The sequence below is a fragment of the Thrips palmi genome, unplaced genomic scaffold, assembly GCF_012932325.1.
Source record: "Thrips palmi isolate BJ-2018 unplaced genomic scaffold, TpBJ-2018v1 HiC_scaffold_7, whole genome shotgun sequence".
NCBI classification, from domain to species: Eukaryota; Metazoa; Arthropoda; class Insecta; order Thysanoptera; family Thripidae; genus Thrips; species Thrips palmi.
Genome location: NW_023144634.1, coordinates 3,937,406 through 3,953,463, shown reverse-complemented (window position 1 = coordinate 3,953,463; position 16,058 = coordinate 3,937,406). Strand labels below are relative to the sequence as shown.

The following is a 16,058-nucleotide window of genomic DNA, read 5'->3' as shown; positions in this document are numbered from 1 at the left end:
AAAAATCCGTTCGGTTCGATCGACGCGGGAGAGGAAAGACCGGAGAGGGGGGAGGGGGGGGGGAGCGTCTGGAGCGCCGGGACCAGGAATGACGCATATCTTTGCAAAACGCTGCCTCTCGGTGGGAATCGACGAGGAGTAGGTGGAAACCGCGCCGTTTCCAAGCCACCGCGGGCCGACACATTCCGTCGACACGGCCAACGTTGTTTTCACATGTGTTTCTGTGCCTCGAGATTTTCTCAGCGTAGGTGTCTTACTCGGCACTTCCGACAGAGCCCGATAAAAACTCATCTCGTCAAGAGGTGTAAGCCTGGAAAATCAGTTATCATTTTTTAAAAGCAGAAAAAAAAAGACCGGAAAAAAATATAGAAATATCAGACACCTCCCATCAGCCATGTGTCTAGGGCCTTCTGTTTAGCTGCCATGACTGTCAGTAGTGCCATGTCTGTCAGCAGTACTCGCTTTTGTGTGGTGTGTGTGTGTGTGTGTGTGTGTGTGTGTGTGTGTGTGTGTGTGTGTGTGTTTGCGCATGCATCCGGCCTGGCAGGCTAGCGAGCAGCAGGGGGTGCCAGCCTGCCGAAGCCAGGGGGAGCATATCCATCGCCCTGACAATAATTATTATTGCTACTTATCGAACAATTTGCAAGTACAGCCATAATTTGTGCCCCGGCAGCAAGTCCCACGCCGGGGCCTCATCGCCGGGGCCTAAATGCCCCGCCGTACACATCCGCGGGGCGCCAGGAGCAAGCTCGGCATGGGCGCCAGTGGCGCGGCGTGGCGTGGCGTGGGGTGCGTGGGTGTGTTTGTTTCCGTGCTCAGCTGGTAACGAACGGGGGAACCCGACTTGCGAAGCCAGGGGGGAATTTTGCCGAAATTTATGCCTATCGAAATTTGCACAGGATATTTGTCCCCGGAACAAGTCCCAGCCGGGGTATCCGGGGCCTAATCCCCCCGTCTCCGGGCCAGGCAAGCTGGATGGGCCAGTGGGTGGCGCGGCGTGGCGTGGGTGGTGGGGCGTGGCGTGGCGTGGCGTGGCAGGCGCGCGTGGGACAGCGCCGCTGGCGACGCCTGACACGTGTTTCCCGTGTCCCGCAGAACAGATTCTGCAGGAACTGTCAATGACGAAGGGAGTAAACGAACGAGGAACATCCTCGCAGCACCGCGGACCCTCTCTCTCTGGCTGGACCACGTGGGATAACGCTGCGAAAGAGAACCGAGCGTTCGCGTCAACCGTTTAGCGCCAGCACAGTAAAATAGTTACAATTTTACATTTTTATTTTTTTTACAAAATGGAACATTTTTTCGGTAGTAGTCTCCATCTGTTTATTCCGGATCCAACTATTTCGAGCAGTGCTGTGGTCAGGACGATCAAGGCGTTTTGGCTGCGGCAAAAGCCCGGGGTTTTTCCATAGTTGTTTATTTTTATTTTTGTCGTGATATAATTATGGCGCCGGGATGCACAGAGATGTCTATCGGCCGCGGCAGTGCTCCGCCACGCTGCAGACTGAGAGTCGTTTTCGTCGCTCTGTCTCTCTCGCACCCAGGCGGAACGCCCCATGAGTGCGAGAGAGACAGAGTGACGAAAAGGACTCTCGGGATGAGTCTGCTGATGACCGGCCCGTTCGGTGATTGGCCGGGCCCGCTGGGATTGGCTGGCGCCGAGGACGCCCATTGGCTGTCGGAAGTAGGGCCGCGGCGTCCAGGGCCTCGCGTCCCGCAGCGCAGCGTCCATCCATCGGCACGTCTGACGGGGCGCCGTGCTCTGCCACAAATCTGCATTTAGTCCGGGGAAGTACACTCTAGACAGAGTGTACTGAGCTCACCTCGAATCATGCCCAGTGAACTGTCGACTGGGAATGATCAATGAAATTTCAGCACAGTCCCATAGTGGCTTCAGGCGCAGGCGGTGCACTGCGGCACCAAGTTCGCATACATGTCTTGTCGCGGTCCTTTACTGCCTTGACGCCTTCCGCTGTGGCTTGACTCGTCTCCGAGGTGCCCTTTTGGGTTCCGAGCCCGGAGCCCGGAGCCCTTGTGGCAGTCTGGCAGTGCAGCGTCACTTTCATCGGGCCGTGGGCGACGCCTCAACATCCGCTGCAATCCCAAAGTCCGTCGGCCCCTCGAGCAAGGCACACTCGGCAATCCAGCGGGCCATTCCGGACACCTCGCTCTGTCTCTCTCGCACCCATGGGGCGCCCCGTAGGGGTGCGAGAGAGACAGAGCGATTGTTGTTCGAAATCGGCCCTCTCGCCCGCCATGGCCCGGCCAGCGCCGTCAGCGAATGACTCACGCTGCATGCCGATACTGATGCATTCATTAGAGAGAGAGAGAGAGAGAGAGAGAGAGAGAGAGAGAGAGAGAGAGAGAGAGAGAGAGAGAGAGCCAGGGCGGCTCCCTGGCGTAGCGCAGCGTAACGCACTGCCAGCTACCGATGTTCCCAGTCAGGTCGCTTGAAATTTATTATTTGTTCCATCTCGCCCCCTCGTCCGAGCCCTCGCCTCTCGGCGCGCCGCGTCTCTCCACGGCCCCTCGAGACGCCGTGACTTACCTCTCTAAAAAAGAGGGGCACCTTTTGCAAATTACCCGCGCGCGTCCCGTTCATTGCCGTGAAGGGCCTTCGTCGTCCGTCTCCCTCGCACGCGTGCGGCGTGCCGTAGGGCGTAGGGGTGCGACAGAGACGGAGCGACGGGGCGAGGACGCGACGCCGGGCGTCGCTTTAACGACGTTATAATGAAAGGAAGGCGTGGGTGATGAAGGTGCAGCAGGATGCACGCGGGACCCGACTTCGACACTTTTCTGTCCGGGCAATGAAGCCCTTTTCAAATTTGCAAAGTCCTGATCGACCGCAGGGAAATCACATGTTAAAGTCTTGGAAATCCCCGGAGTACTGGCGTGAGAAAGTACGCGGAATATGCCTCCTCCTTTCGATCGACGAAACCCAGAAGGTTTCTTAATTTTTACTTTTCTTGTTTTTGTAAGAAAATGTTTCTTCAGACAAGAAAAAACAGTTTGAATCAAGAATTTTTTCCTTTAAAAAAGTTAAAATTTTCTTGATCCAAGAAACCCCTTGTTTTGGGCGCAAACATCAACAACCAATGTAACTGTGAACTAAAAATGCTGTCGGAACCTCAAAATGAATTGGCTCAGTCGTCGGCAACAATAATGACTCCCTATTTTTTCTGCCTCGCATTAACGTTATTTTCGGTGTGTTTGTTCCAGTCGGACATTGTCCACCAGAGCGTGTACGAGCTGGTGCACTCGGAGGACCGCGAGGAGCTGCAGCGGCAACTGCTGTGGAACTCGTTCCTGCCCCCGGAGTCTTCGGGCGTGAGCCTCACGGAGGCGCTGCAGCCCGACAACTCCCACCTCCTGGAGCGCTCCTTCACCGTGCGCTTCCGATGCCTGCTCGACAACACCTCGGGCTTCCTCGTGAGTACCCGGCCTAACCCAAAATCACTGTGGCAAAAGGCTTCGCACTCTAAATGTTGTTCAGAGAAGATTCTCCATATTAGCTGATTTCATAACATACCATTGAGAATTCACTGTACCTTACAGATATTTTGACGAATTTTGTTGGTATTATGGAGAAAATCTCCACCATAATATGTTGGAGCGGAAAATTCTGTAAACAACTTGTGATAATTTTCCGTAGCCCTACGTAACCTTACAGTCTCCTTCTTAGGACCTTACAAACTGTGTATAGTCCTTGGGAGAATACTGAAATGTCTTACGGGGGGCTACGGAAAACCTTGGCAAAAAAAAATAGCAGAATTTTCCGTAGCTTTTTGACACAGTGAATGGCACAGTAAATGGGGTCAAAACTGATAGGGTTGGGTGGATCATCTGTGCACACGAGGGGTGACACACAAGCGGCAACGATTCCCGTTTATTATCACATAATAAATGCGAGATCATTAATAGAGAGCGGAGTCGGACTTCCCTTTCTCTCTGTTTTGTTTTTTCTTTTTGAGGCAGAGATGAATGCGGTCCAGCATTGCCCCCTCACGACACTGGCGCCAGCGCACTGTTTGTGATCCTGAAACGACGCCTTCATTTTCTCCAGCGAAGCGCGGCGCGGGGCTTTTCTTTTTTGCATTTCTCTTGCTTCTCTAGAATGGCCTTCGGTCAGTCGGTGCGCGGACTAGACCACTAAGGCACCGACTAGTCTGTCAAACAAAGCTCTAATTTCCAAAACAAGGATTTTTTTAATTTTTTCCGTTTGCCAATGGATTTGCAGTGTGGGCGCCGCAGTCCCGGTTTGACCCAAAGACTGCAGACTGATTACCGAGAGACGATTTCGCACTCTCTCTCGCACTCATGGGCGTGCCGTATAGGTGCGAGAGAGACGGCGGGACGTCTGAATCAGTCCACCGGCCACGGCGCGCCACGCCGCCGGCCAAATCAAAGACAAAGCCCAAAGGAGAGGCGTGGGCGGCCCGCTGCGCTCCGCCCGCTCCGCTACACTTGATCGGGGCCCTCGCCTTGCCTTCGCCTTGCCCGTCTCTGCTCGTCTTTGCTCAGCAGCTGTCAGTCATAACTCGATAATTGAGTAATTGCCCTCCGCACCCAACCTATCATTACAGCCCTGCCCCCGCGGCCCCCGCCCCGTCGGAGCGCCGTCGCCGTCCCCGTCTTTGCCGCCGGACGCCGCGCTGGCCCTGCCACAGTGGGCCAGAAGACCGGTGGAGGCGGCCAAAATCCCGGACGCGTTTAGAGCTCCACAATGGGACTCGATCCGTACGTGTGACCCCACCAATGGATTGCTCTCCGAACGAGGAGTCCATTGGTGGGGTCGTACGTTTGGTTCGGGTCCTGTTTAGCGACTAGAGCTCAAAACGCGTCTGGAGTTTTGGCCGCAGGCGCCGGTCCTCTGGCCCACTGTGCCCGCTGGTCCGCGCCCTCTGATTCAGAGGGGCGGTTCTTTCGTCTCTCCGTCCCGTGGGGGTGCGAGAGGGACGGAGTGATCTCTCGGCGCCAGGCCGCGGCGCCCGTTTCCTCAGAACGCGTCATTTTTATCGGCGAAGCGGGCGCCCCATTTGAACGCGCTCGTTTGGTTTCCGGCCGCGCCAGTGTAGTGGACCGCGCTGCCGCGTTAGTGGGCCTGCCCGATGGCCCGATGGCCCGATGGGGCATTAGGCCGCCGCGCTCGCCTCGCTCGGACTCTCCGACCCGCTCTCCCGGAGGCTCGGCCGTTCTCACGCCCTCGGCGCGCCACTGCAGACTCGCTCTCGTCGCTCTGTCTCTCTCGCACCGATGCAGAACGCCCCGTGAGTGCGAGGGAGACAGAGGCATGTCTCTCGGAATCAGTCCACTGCGCGGCACCCGGAACGACTCGAGGGGGCCCAGCGACCTCCGGCGAGGTCTATGGGGCACCGGCGGCGACAGGCTGCGCAAGATGGGGCTGCGCCATTTCCACCGATCCCCCCCCCCTCCCACCTCTTCTTTGGCCAAAAAAAAAACAGAACAAAAATTATAGAGAGGATTTTTTCAAGGGGTTCTCATTTATGATAATCCGCCAACGGAAGTATTTTCACTACACTGAAGTATACTACGCAATGATATACTTAACATACGCGTTATTAAGTGCTACTGATTTCTGTCATTTAGTTTGATTGCTCGCTTTCTGAGGAACATTTCTAGCCGAGTTGTGACGACATAAAAGTCAGCGTTATTTCACGTTATTTCAATGCGCAACGCCGTCCGTCTCTCTCTCTCTCTCTCTCTCTCTCTCTCTCTCTCTCTCTCTCTCTCTCTCTCTCTCTCTCTCTCTCTCTCTCTCTCTCTCTCTCTCTCTCTCTCTCAAGGGCCCCCAACTTTACAGTCCGAAAACTCGTAACCGAAAACTTCAAATAAGAGAAGAGCGCGGAAAGTAATTTGCGTCAGAGACGAGCCGCGAACGAGGGAAGTGACGAAAAAAAAAGAAAAAGAGGAATAAAGCAGGCGGCCGGCTCTCTTTGCTCGGCCGCTCACCTTTTCGGTATTGTCAGGTGTGGGCTTGCGTTGTTGTGTAACAAAATTGAATCAGAGCAGAACCTTTCCTTGGTCCAAAACACCTCTTTTTTTCTTCTTTTTTTATTTCCTTAGGGTCTCTTTTTTTCCATCGAAAGGTGCAGTGGCTCGGCGGGTACCTAAAGAGTAGAAGAGGCGAGACTCTTCGAATTTCGCCAACAGAGAGTTATTCAGGCGGCACACTCTAAATGTTGTACAGTGAAGATTCTCCATATGGTGAAATGTTCCATATTATGGTGGTGCAGCTGACTGCATGGCGAGAATTCACTGTCCCTTTAGATATTTTGACGAATTTCGTTGGTATTATGGAGAAAATCTCTACCATGTTGGTGCAGCCTTTCGCCGTAAGACATTTACAGTGCGATGCAAACAGGCAATCGAGCAGACGCGTCGCTTTGCCGCGGGTTGCCTACCCTTTTTTACGCCCCTCGGAATGGCGAGGCCGGCCAATCCGCCGCGCGAATCGTAAATCATGCTAACGCTTCCATTCATGCCTAATCGGCCGCGCCCCCGTCAAATCAGCCTTCTTTTATCCTTCCTACACAGTTAAAAAATAAATTCCTTTTTTTAACCAGAAATATTGATTATTTTTTTTGCCTGTGAGCCTTTGATTGTCTTGCTCTGATTAATATTGTTTGCACTCTGCTTTACACCTCCTTTCTTTCGTTGCCGATTGTAACCATTATAACGTGGATATTCTTGCAGGTCCAGCAGAGCGTGTGCCCACGACTTCCAACACGCACGCACACGCACTCACACACACACACACACACACGCGCGCGCTTTGCTGTCGCTTCCAGGAAATACCCCGATAGTGCCATCGGCCGATCCGAATCTGTCCCGTTTGTGAAGGTCCCGTGGACCCGAGTGCGATTCCTATGCAAGGGATCGCTCGACACGTTTGCATTTGGGCCGAGTCGCAAAACTTTTCGAGACCAGACTTCGTATACACTCTAAATTTGTTTGTGTGTTTGTTCGGGGACCCTGGGACCTGAGGCACGAAAGACGCGCTGAAAAAAAAATGAATGGCGCACGATCGTTTTGTGGTGCAGGCGACCATTCATGTCCAGCCTCGTCGATGCAGTTCCTGGTGATGCTGGAATTGTTTACGTATCGCTATGGCATTCGCGGCCCTATCAAGGGTCGACATCGCCCGGACCGTTCGGTTTCTAGCGTATTGTTGTTGTTGTTGCTCTTTTATTTTTATTTTTTATGAATGGCCGCTAGGTATGACGTTCCGCACTTCCGTGCTGATCGAGACAAGGACAGGCGGCCGGACGTCCGATCAAGATCCGTGTGGCGATTCCCTCCCCCCTCTCTCTCTCTCTCTCTCACACACACACACACACACACGCGCGTGCGTAAAACAGGCATTCCATTCGCTTAATTTTTCGCTCTTTTAAAGCCAGGGTGTTTACCTCTTTAAAAAATATTCGGAATCGGGCAGCTCACTCTGTCCGCAGAAACAAGGCGATGCGAGGAGGTTCCTTGTTTTTGTTGTTTTCGTGGTGGTTTCTGACCAGTGGTCAAGTGCTCTCGTTGATGAAGACGGACACCATCGCGGCGCGTAGGTCGCCTAGCTGTGCTGCTGGTATGCATGTAGTGACGTCACGTGCGCACAGCGAAAAATATGCGATGGATTCTCCCCCCCCCCCTCCGCCTTCCCAACGAAAACAATCGCTATCCCATCCCCCCTCCACACAAACTGAACAATCCGATCGAAAATTTTGTGAAAATACACACCCGAAAGAGTGAATTTTTTGTGGGCGTGTTTTTATGTTAAATTGTGCTAAGTTTCTCCTAGCTGTCTGGATCTCTAACAAGTGTCCTGATGGTTCCGTGTTTGTCGCAGAGACTGGACATCCGCGGCCGGGTCAAGGTCCTCCACGGCCAGAACCGCAAGACGGAGGAGCCGCCCCTGGCACTGTTCGCGCTCTGCACGCCGTTCGGGCCGCCTTCGCTGCTCGAGGTGCCGCAGAAGGAAGTCATGTTCAAGAGCAAGCACAAGCTCGACCTCACCCTAGTCTCCATGGACCAACGGTAAGCACCGAATGACACTGAAAAACAATTAAAAAATAATTGTAAGATTGATTTAAAACTTGGGTTAGTTGTTTTGACTTTGAGAGTACCTTGTCTCCTTAGTCAAAATGGCTGGCAATAACAATTTGCCATCAATTGGACTTGATGTTTTTACAGAGCTCAAGCTCCACTGTAAAAAGTCGACAAGGATCTGCTTTATAACTTCGAAGAAGATGGAGGCATTCTTAGCCTTCATTTTCTTCGTCTTGCAAAGCGATGCCAAACTGTGTTGGCCATTTTGGACCTGCAGTACACTAACCCTTTTTTCTGCATTTCAGTGGCAAGATGCTCCTCGGCTACTCCGACTCGGAGCTGGCCAACATGGGCGGCTACGACATGGTGCACTACGACGACCTCGCCTACGTCGCTAGCGCACACCAAGAATGTGAGTGAGCACGACGAGAGGAGTCAAACTACGATTTGGCGCCAAAGGAGTGCTGACCTCGACTCGATTTTGCTTTTTTTCCGCAGTGTTAAAAACGGGTGCCTCGGGGATGATCGCGTACCGAGTGCAGGGCAAGGACGCGACCTGGCAGTGGTTGCAGACCTCGTCGCGGCTAGTCTACAAGAACTCCAAGCCCGACTTCGTCATCAGCACGCACCGGCCCCTCATGTGAGTACACTAGCGGAGGCAGGAAGGAGGGCCTACACTGGCCAACAATTCACCGGGAGTGGAAGAGTCATGATCAAGACCATATATCACCCAAATTTCGGTAGGGATAATATTTTATCACCCAAATTTCGAAGGCTTTATCTCCCAACAAATTTGGGCGATGGTGGATGTATACTGTATTGGTATTATCGACCAAATTTAGACGAGAAAATCGACCTGACTCGAGAGTGATAAAGTTTTCCTCTCCGAAATTTAAGCGTCAGAGAATCCAAAAATTTTAGTCCTGAAAGTCGTGATTATGACTCTTAAGTTCTCAGTGAAACAGACTCTCGAAAATGGAGTCAAAACTGGCTGAAACCTCCACAACCTGTCGAAGTCTTGCGATGTTTCGACGAAAAGGAGCTCGACCAGAAGACAGACACACGTCCTGGCAAAACTACCAGTGTCACGTTATGCAAAGTGCCCACTGACTTGATAAAATTGTCAGGTGAAAAGGAAGCGGCCCCTACACTGTGGAGTTGTTTGTTGTGCACGAGGGGGTAACCACTCCCGTAATACCCTGTACACAAAAACCGTGTATTACGCGTAATACACGTGATCGTAATACCATTTTTGGGTCAAATGTGCCAAATTTGGGCATTTTAGGGCCGTAATACACGTGTAATACACCCGTAATACAGCGTAATACCGAGTAGTCTGTACACGATTTCTTGAAGTGTTTACCCCCTCGGTTGTGCAGGTGTCAGCACGGGGCTGAGCCGCACCAGATTACATGCAAGTGCACGAGGTGTGGCAGACAGTGGCAGGCTGGCAAACTGAAGCCCCGGGTGTACACTGCACATACGCCCCGCCCCGCCCCCGCCCAGTCAGCCCTAGGCCCTAACGGCCCTTTGGTCCCCGCTTGGTCCCGTGAAGGGGGCATGGCCATGCCTTAGCGCCACCCCCTCCACCCACCTCTCTCCCTAGCCACTGTGGGGCCTACCTACCACAGCCTTGTCGGCGAACCCACAACCCAAAATATGCTTTTCGAAACCGCAGTCGCAAAACCAGCTCGACTCGAACCCCAATTTGATTATTTTTAGCCCCGCAACCCTTCACAACCGCAGCCTAAGGTGTTTAGGAACAAGCCCTCCGCCTCTGACTCCGCCCCTGCAGCCCTACAACCCTTTGGCGCCCTGCAGCCCTCATCCGATCAAACAGTGCACCGCCCTGCAGCGGCGGCACCGCGCCCCACCCCACCTCGTGTTCGGCGCGGTCGAGGCCACAGCGCCATAGAGTCCTAGCCCTAAAGTCCTTCAGTCCTACAGTCTTGCCCTGTCCCTTTACCCCGCCACAGCGGCAAATGAAGTGTATCAGTTCAACGCCGTGGCGGTCGCTGACGCACAGTGGACCAGAAGACCGGCGCAGGCGGCCAAAACTCTAAACGCGTTTTGAGCTCCAGAGTCACTACACAGGACTCGAAACGAACGTGTGGCCTCACCAATGGATTCCTCGTTCGGAGTGCAAGCCATTGGCGGGGTCACACGTTCGGTTTGGGTCCCATTTAGCGACTCTGGAGCTCAAAAACCCGTCCGGGATTCTGACCGCCTCTACACTGTGTGACGTTGTTTGCTTTTCGGCTCGCAGGGAGGAGGAGGGCCGCGACCTGCTGGGCAAGCGGACGATGGACTTCAAGGTGTCGTACTTGGACGCGGGGCTCAACAGCAACTACTTCACCGACTCGGACCAGCTGGTGGGGCTGTCGCCGGGCGGCTCGGGCAGCTCGCCGGCGTCGTCGTCCTCCACGACGCCCACCCAGAGGGTGTCGCGGCGCTACAAGACGCAGCTCCGGGACTTCCTGTCGACGTGCCGCACCAAGCGCAAGCTGTCCACCAACGCGGCCAACGCGGCCGGCGGCGGCACCGGCCAGGTGAGTCCGCCGTGATGGCCCTTTGGGGAAAACTAAACACTGTGAGCTGTCCGAACTGAACCAAACCGCCGTTGCAGGTGACGGGCTCCGTGGACTACGTGGACTCGACCGCCGCCGCCGTCGCCGCCGCCGCCGCCTACTCCAACCTGAACCCGCTGTACTCGACGGCCTACCCGACGACGGGGGCCACGGACAACGGGCTGTCGTACATGAGCCACTCCAACTACCAGCCGCTCTACGACAACCACAACCTGTTCCAGTACCGGGCGCTGGGCCCGTACTACCCGGCCGTGCCCGAGTACCACTCGTCGTCGCCGTACGCCGTGTCCAACGGCTTCTCCGTGAGCCTGCCCACGGTGCCCACGTACGCCGACCACCCCCAGCTGCCAACGCGCGTGCCGTCCGTGGGCCCCGTGGGTCCCGGCGTGGACTGCGACAAGCTGTACGACCACCACGACGCGCGCGCCTTCTCCAAGTGCCTGGACCTGGACCCGTCGCGGACTTACGACTCGTCGCGCCTGTACGCCAGCACCGTCCCCGTCCCCGTGAGCGGGGGCTCCTCCGCCCTGCAGGACCAGCCGCCGCCCAAGAAGGTGGTCGTCAAGGAGTCCCACTCGACGGGGCCCTCGCCGTCACCGGGGCCGTCCCCCGCGACGCACGTCAACGGCGTGGTCACGCCCAAGATGGAGTCGTCGGACCTCAAGCCGGAGGCCAGCAGTCCCTACCGACAGACAGTTCTCATGTGGGGCTCCGCGCCCGCCCCCGCGTCCCCCTCGCCCCACTCCAACAGCCCCGTCGGCAGCCAAGGCGCGTCGGCACCCAACGGCGGCACCCCGGGCAACCCGCTCAAGTCCCTGGCCGAGATGAACAGTGCGCCGGTGCCTTCCCTGCCTTCCCCGCCGCTGCCTCCACAAAGCACCCCCTCGTCCCCCCTCGCCCTCAAGGCGTACCAGTACAGCGGGTACGCCGGGGACAGTGCGGGAGTGGTGGGCGCTGGCGAGGTATGGCACCACGCACAATACTACCACCCCTACCAACACCACAACCCCCAGTGAGTTGAACACACCGTCACTTTAAGCATTTTCTTAGCATGTGGCATGGGCATGGGGTGGCGTGTGTATTTTGTGTGTGAGGTTAGTGTGTGAGTGTATGTATGTGTGTGAGAGAGAGTGAGTGAGTGAGTGAGTGCGTGTGTGTGAAGGCGTTTCGTTGCTTGAAGTGTGGCGAAGCGCCTTGCAGCGCTGTGGGTAGGCCACCCATCGTACATGCCTGCCCGCAGTGCTGCCGCCTGTAAGGCGCTCTAACGTATGACTGAGTGTGCTCGAATGTGTGTCTCGACTTGATACGGCTTGGACCACCGACAATGAATGCGTGCATCCATGTTTGCTTCTGCGAATTAGTCCTTAGTGCCACAAATCAGCAATAAGATTTGTATAGGGTTAATCGCGGAGGCAGTAAGATTGACTGATGCCTTGGAAGTGCAGACTGGGTGAAGTAAGGCGTACACTCCTACAGTACGGCCGATGATTTTTCGAGCTTTTTTTCCCCGGCAACTGACCGGACGGTGGTGGGGTCTGACTTGCGTCTTTCTTGAGCACCGTCTTTTAGTTGTAAGGCCACCATCCAGGCTGTGGACTGAGAGATGGGCGGAACAGAACGGTTTGCGTCCACCTTTGTTGACGTGTTACGTGTGCTGACGTGTTCGCGGGTGACGACAAGCATCGCACATGCACTGACTAATGCAAGCAGGGGGTTGCGAGTGTGTGCTTTAAAATGTGTCATCCCTCTAAAGTCCGTGGCAAAAAGCTTGTCTTTCCATAACTGCTCTAAAGCTTGAATATAGACTGCTGATCATTGAACTGAACACACTGTAAAAGAAAGTTTAGTCAAAACGACAGTGTAACTCTTGGTTTTGTTGACTGTAGTTGGGTAATTTCTGGGACAGTGGACCATCACTGAAGAAATCAACCCAATTTTAGTCGGTTCGATTAACCTTTTTTACAGTGTAGTTAGCATCTACCGCCTTGATGCGAATACACTAGGATACCTATAACTTGCCGAACTTAAGGAGTTTTGTGACTTACGCGTGTCTTTCTTCCGTTGCAGCCCACCCCCAAGCGACACCTCCGCCTACCCGCAGATAAGCCGGCCGGGAGTCCTCTGCTGTCCATCTCTGAGGTGACCAACACCTTGCTCAACCAGTAGCCCCGGTAAGAGAAGCAAGCGAAGCATAAGCGCCCCCGCAGCAAACCCAGACAGAATTATAGGTGTTCAAAACAACGTCGATTCGACGTAGAATCGATGTAAAAGCTCATCGTCTTGAGTTGATGAAAAATCCATGTTGTTTTGAACAAACCCCTAATTCTGGCTGGAAAATCTTTCTGTTTTTCTTCTTTTTTCTTTGAGGAAGTGGGTTTTAACTTTGCGCTCGTCTTTCCAGAATGGCCTCTCGGCCCGTGAAGGCAGAGGACGGGGTGCAGCCCCGACGCCGCGACGCCGCGACGCCGCGACGCCGCGACGACGCCCTGTCCTCCATCGTCCAGGCCGAGGCCCAGGCCGAGACCCAGGCCCAAGCCGCCCTCTCTGGCGCTGGGGCTGAGCTGTGACGGAGCCGCACCGAGTGTCACCAGCCCTCCCCTAATTATTTTTTATTACTACTTCGTCTTCTTCCTCTTAATGATTGTTTTTATATTAAATAGGTAATATAATTTAATGTTAAAGTAATCCATATGTGCAATGTCGCGAATCGTCCTAGTTACCAATACGTCAGGAGCAACCACGGTGGTTTAAGCCCCAAGGCCGGGCTTAAGCGCTCTCCGCGGACACCGTGGGCAAGCCTCGGCAAGCCTGCGACGGGGTGGAGGGGGAAGGCCTGGGAACGGGGACAGGCGGACACGGCCGCACCAGCAGAATGACTCCTGCTCTCTCTCTCTCTTGCACATGCGGCGTTCCGCATCGGTGCGAGAGAGACAGACCGACGGCCGCACTGCGCGGGATCGCTCCTCAGCACCCGCAGTGGCGTGGCAGAGGAGCAGGGGTGGCTTGCCCATCTCCAGCGAGCTAGGCAAGAAGACTTGTTTGTGTCTTCGCCACTGCCGTCGCGCTGCGGTGGCGGATCCAGAGGGGGGCAAAGTAGCACATTTTGCTTTCTTACAGGGCAAAGTGTTGGTTTTGTCTACCTTTCAGGCGGCTGTCTATTGGCCAAAGGGGGCGGCAATTGTCCTGCCGGCCGCCACTCCCGCCCTCTCTGGATCCGCGCCTGTCGCGCTCAACTGCTGGCCGGCCTGTTGGTGGCGCTGTTCCCCGGGAGGCTTCTCGATCCACCCCGACGCTGCATAGTGAATAATGAGTAATGAATGTCCGAACGCGGACCGAGTATTTTCTGTTCCTTCGGCCTGCGGCAAGGCCTGCGGCCCGCGGCCTGTGCGGGGGCCAGTCGAGCGCTAGTCACTACTCCACGCACGCTCGGCGAGGACGCCCCCGCCGTCGCCCCCCAGACGTCGCCCCGACGCTCTGCAGCCCTGGTTTCCTGGACCCGCTGCCCTCGGAGCACCCCTGAGTCCGGAGCGACTGGGAGGGGAGGCGGATCTTGGTGCCTTCGGGCGGAGAAGCGCGTCGAAAACATTCCGGAGTTCGCCGTCCATCCCCGCGTTCCCGAGGGAAGTCTAGGCACTAGACAGTGCAGACAGTCTGGGCAGTCTATGCTGCAGCTTAGGCAGCAGCTTAGGCTGTCAAGGCAGTCCAGACAGCCTAGGCCGTCCCGGCAGCCAGGGGTGTGTGGACGGGCGGACGGACCGGACCGCAAGTGGCGCGGGTGCTCAAAGTACAGTCCTCCGTGGTTAGTACGCACTGCAGCCGCCATTTCTGGGTAAAACTTTGTCTGCCAAATCCACTGAGTTGAGCAACAGACTGACAGGGCCATGACATGAAAGAACAACGTAAATATCTCCAAAATTATGTTTTGTTTTACTGGTCAATCTACTGTCTTCAAGTCCTCGAGTTCGTAAATTTTTTTGTGCCCAGGGCGAATTTAGAGCATAGATATGAGAGAATGTGTGTGTTTTAATCTGCTGTGAATTGGTTGCAACCCTCCTTGTTTTTTTGTTGTTTTTTCTTTGTACCTATTTAATAAGGATTCCATAAGTCGGAAAGTATTACAACCTTTTATTGCTATGGTTCATTATTGTTTTTTTCTGTGATATGTCAAAAGTATGAATTATATTGATAGACACATTTATTTAATGCCTGTACAGTATACATAATTTGTTGTCGTGTTCCTTGGTGTTGAATTTCTTCCGATAAACTATAGTTGATGCTTATGATATTGTTATCACATTATTATCAACCTCATTCATACCCCCTCCAGTTTTTGAGTGAACCAAAAGAACAAAACAGAACACTGCAAGGCTCGACCTTGTAAGGCTCAACCATTTAATTAAGACACAGCCCAAGAAAGGTTGCTGTGGCTCTGTGAAACAGAAGACCGATTCCTAATGGTCTTCGAGGCATTCCATTTGGAGTGAAAATGACATATTCTGTGATGCTAGTTGAGTTCAAGAAGCTGTGAGCGATGGGTTGCCTACCAACACGGCGCATGCTCGGTGCATTCCAGTGTCTCGCCGGAAAAAGACTGTTTCGGGCCGAAATGGCCCTCTAAATAGTGTCAGGAGAGTTGAGGGAGTGCTCCAGCACAACATACTCAAATTTGGGCCATTTTAAATTTTTTGGCCAAAGCGTGAAAAAACCATGATGTATAGCCTTAACATTTTTTCGACGAAAATGGTCGACCACCTCCGATTCGTCTCAAATTCATATGGAACCTTGCCTTGGGTCTAAGAAACAGATATCCGGTGCCCAATGGTCCTTGACGCTTTCTATTTAGCGTGAAAATGACTATTCCCGGGACGCTTGTAGAGTTGAAGAAGCTGTGTTCGGTAGGTTGCCTATCTACACGGCGCATGTCGAAAGAAGTCCAGTTTTTCGCCAGAAAAAGACCGTTTCGGGCCGAAATGGCCCTCTAAATAGTGTCAGGAGAGTTGAGGGAGTGCTCCAGCACAACATACTCGAATTTGGGCCATTTTAATTTTTTTGGCCAAAACGTGAAAAAACCATGATGTATAGCCTTAACATTTTTTCGACGAAAATGGTCAAACACCTCCGATTCGTCTCAAATTCATATGGAACCTTGCTTTGGGTCTAAGAAACAGATATCCGGTGCCCAATGGTCTTTGACGCAATCCATACGGCGTGAAAATGACTTTTCCCGGGACGCTCGTAGTGTTGAAGAAGCCGTGTTCGGTGGGTTGCCTATCTACACGGCGCATGCTCGGTGCATTCCCGTATTTTGCTAGAAAATTGCCGTTTGAAGCCGAAATGGCCCCCTAAATAGTGTCAGCTGTCTTGGGGGAGTGCTCCAGCACAACATACTCGAATTTGAGCCATTTTAAT

General features: G+C 54.0%; 1 protein-coding gene across 1 annotated transcript in view; it reads left to right on the top strand.

Annotated features, from left to right (window-relative positions):
- Positions 1-14,932, top strand: part of LOC117652603 (aryl hydrocarbon receptor protein 1) — a 90,739-nt gene extending 75,807 nt beyond the window's left edge. The window contains exons 5-12 of the mRNA XM_034397642.1: positions 3,220-3,429; positions 7,862-8,049; positions 8,367-8,473; positions 8,560-8,701; positions 10,328-10,610; positions 10,688-11,661; positions 12,717-12,820; positions 13,051-14,932. Coding sequence (XP_034253533.1) covers positions 3,220-3,429; positions 7,862-8,049; positions 8,367-8,473; positions 8,560-8,701; positions 10,328-10,610; positions 10,688-11,661; positions 12,717-12,792 — 1,980 coding nt within the window. The 3' untranslated portion in view covers positions 12,793-12,820; positions 13,051-14,932. The remainder of the gene's footprint in view (positions 1-3,219; positions 3,430-7,861; positions 8,050-8,366; positions 8,474-8,559; positions 8,702-10,327; positions 10,611-10,687; positions 11,662-12,716; positions 12,821-13,050) is intronic.
- Positions 14,933-16,058: the final 1,126 nt, after the last annotated feature.